Source organism: Eptatretus burgeri, chromosome 8, assembly GCF_056783735.1.
Source record: "Eptatretus burgeri isolate ZD-2024b chromosome 8, Ebu_testis_v1, whole genome shotgun sequence".
Lineage (NCBI taxonomy): Eukaryota > Metazoa > Chordata > Myxini > Myxiniformes > Myxinidae > Eptatretus > Eptatretus burgeri.
This window is the reverse complement of record NC_140968.1, coordinates 43,385,605-43,391,975: the sequence shown is the minus strand read 5'-3', so window position 1 is coordinate 43,391,975 and position 6,371 is coordinate 43,385,605. Positions and strand designations below refer to the sequence as shown.

At 37.3% G+C, this 6,371-nt stretch overlaps 1 protein-coding gene across 3 annotated transcripts in view; it reads right to left on the bottom strand.

Annotated features, from left to right (window-relative positions):
• Positions 1-4,660: 4,660 nt before the first annotated feature.
• Positions 4,661-6,371, bottom strand: part of LOC147021618 (uncharacterized) — a 29,788-nt gene continuing 28,077 nt past the window's right edge. For all 3 annotated transcript variants that reach the window (XM_085891784.1, XM_085891783.1, XM_085891785.1), the window contains one exon: positions 4,661-6,271. In XM_085891784.1, the coding sequence (XP_085747910.1) occupies positions 5,355-6,271 (917 nt within the window). In that variant the 3' untranslated portion in view covers positions 4,661-5,354. The remainder of the gene's footprint in view (positions 6,272-6,371) is intronic.

Below are 6,371 nucleotides of genomic sequence, written 5' to 3'. Positions count from 1 at the left end.
GCTTTGACACTAAAGGTGATAGTGACAGACTTTCTCAGACTGGCACAAGAAACGGGTATTAAGATCAAAGGTGGACATGTGTCCGTCCGAAACTACGAACAGCGGGGAGTTACTGGACAAACCTTTCTTTGAACAACATACATGAAAACACAATAAACGAAAAGACAAATTGGCCATTCGGTCCATCGTGTACAGTTTACATCCATTTTTCTTCATTTGTTTTTTTACTTGCACTTCACTTCCCAAAAATTATTGACGCCAATTGTCTTTTGAGTTGGAGCCCATAGGTTTGCTTTAACAAAAATTATTTATATATATATATATATATATATATATATATATATATATATATATATATATATATATATATATATATATATATATTGCAGTGTCAGAAAGATGACATCCTCCTTGGTGCAATACCTCTCAAAATGCTTGTTTTAGTTGGGAATTTGGCAAACTGCTGAGAATCTGACAGCTCAGAAGCAAGAAACTGAGTTTTGAGAGTCAAACAATGAAATATATATATATATATATATATATATATATATATATATATATATATATATATATATATATATATATATATATATATATATATATATATATACAGATATTTTTTTTCGAAATATTTATTTATTCAACCATGATCTTTCCATAAGCCATGATCCTAATGTCATACATAATCTCTGTAAAGCCCATCGGTTCTGCGGAAGCAGTTTCTTGGCTGGGGTTTCAATCCGAGACAGGCAGCCACTCTTAAATATATATATATATATATATATATATATATATATATATATATATATATATATATATATATATATATATATATATGTATATATACACACAACAAACACTAATATGAAAAATATATTGAACAAATATAAACATTGGTATCATTATTTTTTTTTGGAACACATTTGGACTGTTGCGAGTATTTCGCTTTATGACCACCACTCGTATATTCCACTTATCCTTCAAATTGCCAATAAAGGCTCAGAGTGCCATACCATTAATTTATGTTTTTAAAGCTGCCAAGATCGAGAATTTGTTTAACAATTACTTCGCAAATAACACCATTGACGAGACAGCGTGTGGACCCTAAAAGTATGGGAGAGGAGTTTGGGGTAGGGTGCGGTTCTCTTAATGAACTGTAGCACCCCAGTCTGCAGGCTTGCTTCACACGGTGTTGTTATGTCGGGAAGCGGAGGGAAGTTTTCCTTTCTCACCTCAACACGACGGAGTAACTCTTCCTGAACACGGTGCTGCGGAATCTCTTTAAGAATATATGTCTAATGTCACAATGCATAGCGATCGTGGGTGTAGAATGATAGAACCTGGTTCACTCTCACTTTGCTGCTGTTTATCAAATGATGCTTTCACAATTTATATCCAAGACAAACATCACTTATCAGCATAGAATATGTAAACAATTGGACCCACTTGTTCATAGATCTTTGTTGGAATTTATGCTTTCTTTCTTTCCAACAATGACAGAGTGATAGCTGTCCGATCTGCATGGATTTAATGATCTATTTCAGACTGGCCACCTCATATCAGCCTGGAATTATTTGTTTGAGTTTTTAATGCAGGAATAGATTCATTTGGAATTATAGCGCATCGATTCATTTTTGCATTGTAACTTGGGAGATTTGTTTGTGATTATTTTGCAGATATAATAATAATAATTTTTTTTTTGGGGGGGGGGGGTTATAACATGGGAATTTTTTTTGGGGGGAAGGGGGTGGGGGAGGCATAATGATGCAAAAATAATATGTTTGGGATTATAAGATATGAATTATTTATTTGGGATTACAAAGCAAGAATAATTTGTTTTTGGAGTTACAATCACTTGTTGTGTGGTACCTATGGTACTTGCATTGAGGTTGTGGTAAGTGCAATAGCATAGATTATTATGCTAGCCAGAAGGGAAGTCAAATGGTGCAACTAAATAGTTGTTAGATCCGTTAGAAAGGGCGAGGAGATGTTCGGATTGGGGGAAGGGGAGGGACTTGGAAACACGTGCAAGACAAGGCGGCGAGCTTGCGACCTTTTGAAGGGAGACATGAACAGTTGTCCTGAGGTGCAGAGACTGCTCCTGACATATGTTCTCCAGCGATTTCGCACTGTGCCGAAGGCCTTTGATGTGTTATGGAGGAAGGAGAAGGCCCTCACACTGACCGAGATGCATTGGCTGGTTAACAAGCAGTGAATTAGTATGTTTAACTAGAAGCTTGTGGTAGCCACTGATGACCTTTTACAGCCAACAAAGAACTTAATGAAAGCAATATAATGTTAATATTCATACACAAGCGACTGTTTTGATGTTTATCTGCAGAGGCAATCTTTTCAAATACCCATTCATTCCTTTTCTAAAAACCTCGATCTCAGTATAACAAATTATGCCATTGACTAATAATTCCACATAATTTTTATGATAATACTGAGTGCATTTAAACAAAGTAGGCCTGTAAGTAACACAAGAACAACCCATTGTGCTCAAATGAACTAACCACCTAATTTAAATAATTTTAAAATGGGGAGAAAAAAATCTGATCATGACAATTGCACACGCTGCCATCTCTGTGCATCAGAAAACACTCAAATAAATGTATTAACCAAGGCCGACCAACCTAATGTCGGCCGATACTGTGACCGTGTGAGTGTGACACAAATGAGTGTACAGGAATATCTGGAGAACCAGGAAAAAAGAAATGCCCTGGAAAGGGTTTATAAATTATTATTATTTTTTTAAAATCGTTCTCAAATTTCATTCACTTTGCCAACACCAAATATTTTATCCTTTCCTTCGTAACTGATTTTCACGACAATTATCTGCATAATGAATAAACAAAAAGGACAAATATTAAAACAAGAAAAAAAGACGTGCAGAGCATGATACTTGCAAAATCCACCCCACCTTCCAAAGGTTGCCATGGATCCATCAAATTGTCCATTTCGCTAAGATTAAAATTGACAATCTTAATCAAAGCTCAGGTCAATTGGATGAAAATTGATCATTTTTCAGATTGAAATTGATGATTTTAGAAGTTTGACCTTTTCACACCAAAAGTTGTTGCTTTCCCAATTCAGTGATACACGATGCAATTGCTGTTTAATATTCAAGTTAACAGGATGTAAATTGATAATTTTTCAGCTGAAAATTGATGATTTTTGATGTTTGCCCTTGAGTTGACCTTTGACCTTTTGATCTCAAAAAATAGATGGTTTCCCAATTCAGTGATGTACTATGCAATTGCTGTTTAATTTTCAAGTCAATCGGATGAAAAATGACGATTTTAGAAATTTAACCTCAAGATGACCTTTGACCTCGAAATCAATCGGCTTCTCAGTTGAGACTACCTCTGAAACTTCGTAAAGTTTCATGAAAATCAGTGTAGAATTATGACCTGTAAGCGATAAACAGACAAAAAAGACAGACAGACAGAATAACAAAATCGGCTGATCAATACACTTGATAAATCTTTGATTTTGCAAGTAATAATCTGTAAAATGCATAAATGAATGGCCAGACAGTAGACAAGAAAATAAGGCGAATATGGGAGCTGGAAAAACGCTGGGAGTTAAGCCTAAGCTTAACGCTGGGAACGCTTAACTTAAGAAAAACGCTTAACTTAAGAAAAACGCTGGGAGTTAAGCCTCTCGCATGGTGCTGGACACAGCAATGCTCCATTGTGTCTGCCACACATAATGCCAAACAAGTGGTTGCTCAGAAGGTAACCCAACTAACCCTAAGTTTGTGAGACTTGCTACAATTAAACAGATGCTGTCATGTAATTTCAAACAAAACTTCACTCACATCATACTGCACATACAAAAAATATAATAAATAAATTAATTGGCCAAAGAATAGCAATCCTACTGCTAGATTAAAAACAGGGCTTTGAGAGTTTCGAGAAAACTTGGACAGAGAAGGAGGCCATTTGGTCCATCATGCCTGTGCTTTATCCATAACAATGAAAATAACAACTTTTTGGGGGGTAACTTCTGCTAGGTTGGCAGGATGGCCTAGAGGTACGTACGGTCGCCTCTAAGCTGTCTCGCCTGGATTCGAATCTCAGCCCAGCTATAAACGTCATCCCGGTGTTTCACAGACAGTGATTCATCAATGTGTGTGACGTCCCTCGGACATGGACGTTAAACTGGGCTTCCCATCTGCCGGCGTTAGTTGGTGGACGTTAAAGATCCTCACGGTGTCCTTGGGGGAAGAGGAGGTGAGCTATTGCCGGCACCATGAACAAATTCTAAATTCCTGCCTCAACTTCCTGTGTCAGAGTGACGACCCATCTAGGATTGTAACCATAGCCATAGAAACTGCTTCGGCAAAACTGACCGTTTGAATAGAGCATGGTTCATGATCTGATGTGATCTTCTGCTGCAAATAAAATAAAACATTCCACTCTAGAAAAACATTTTACCCTTCAGTTTAAAATAATCTCACTCAAAGTGATTAATGGGAGAGAGTTGTTTTTTCTGTTTTTTTTTTTTGCTGTATGGCTGACAGAAGGTAGAAGTGATGTTCTCAGCACCATAAAAGTAACATGAAAAATATATATAATTTATTTTGAGCTTTTCAAAGTAATCACATCAGAAAGTAATAAGTAATCTTCATGGGACAATAGAATGAATGACACCATTTCCAATTTGTTCTGAATTTTTAATACATCAGTAGCTGTATGATGACACTTAGTGCTTGGTGCTGGGAGACTCTAAATGACGTTGCTCATCGAAATGACCCCTGCTACTCTCATAGAGCTGAAATGGGTATTCAAAAATCAATAAATCACTTTAATTTATGCTGTATTGGAAGAACCATAATTGAACAAATAGAACAGAGACACAGCACATCTATGGGCCGTATACATAGTATATGTGTAGTTGGATTTGTGAAGATGGGTAATTGAAAACAAAGGGAAGTGGGGAGTCTATATCATATGTACATGATAAGTAGATAATGCTTAAATCAATATTATATAATCAATATTATATAATCAATATAATCTCAGGAAGAGAGAATATGAATGAAGAGAGGTGGGTGGGTGGGTGAGTTGAGAGAGATGGATGGGGAATGTATGAGGAAGAGGTGGGTCTATATAATAGGTACATAATAAGTAGATAATGCGTCAATCAATATTCCATTGTAAAAACCCCTTTTAATAAATACAATTATAAGAGAACTGCTAACGATTGTTAGTTAGTTACTTAACCATCAAAATCAATGAGCAAAACACACCAATTTAATCTTGGAAGAGGAAAAGCAAAATACTGTAATGTTTTATTTATCATAACAACATAGCAGTACATCACCACGTTTGATATAAAATTCTGGCCTAACCCAGCAAGTGAGAAAAGAATGTGGAAGGTGTAACAGGTGGGTAAACCTGCCCTGATAGAACCATCTCATGTTCCAACTCTAAAAGTTCAGCTCGGTCCAAGAGCTCAAATCCTTCGAGTTCTTGTTCTTGCTCCAGCTCTTCAGATTGAGTCGTTTCCAGCTGCTTATGGAGTCCATTTTGGGTTCTAAGGATCTCAATTGATACTTCTGTTTCTTCTTTTGATTCAAGCCTCTCGTTTTTCTGATCATTCTGCGGAACCAAACCTGAACAACACGACTCCGTGATTGGATCTGCTTGACTTCGGAGGTCAATGCTGACCTCACTGGCCTCCATTACTTCCCATAGAGCTGAGTTGATCATCGCAGAAACGTTGACACCCTGCGTCAGCAAAGGCACATCAAAACTGGAGCAGCTCAAAGGCCTGGGTTTATTCACAAACTCTGGTTCGATTGCAGGTTTCTCCTGTTTTATAGTGGCAGTTCTACATTCCTCAAGATGGAGTTCTTGAACATGCTTAGAGAAAAGGTAATCACCCTCAGCCTTGTGGCCAATGTTTGCCACCAGAGCAGTGATCTGAGTATAAGGTGACATTTTTTGAAGTCTTTCATCATCTGGTGGTTTCACCATCAGAGAACCCTGACACTGAACATCAGTACTTTCCAGGGATTGTTCCTCTGGATTTGGTGACCCAGTGATAGTTCCAGGAGCTGTGGAGGCATAACCACTGGAATAGAGGCTGTACTCGAAGCTTGGAAGTGCAGTAACACCTCCATCATGGACAGTGATCTGTTGACAGGTGTGGTTATGGTTCTTTTTCAATCTACGTCCCATTTCAAACATTTCAACATCTTCTGAGTTCCCCGTAGCACTCCCAATATCAGGAGAGAATGCTTCACTTTCCTGGTTGGAACCTGGTGGTGTGTAATTAAAAACAAACAAATCCCAAATAATGTGCTGTGGTTGTTGTTCATTGACCAAACAGCAATGCAGTTGGAATATAATGTACACATA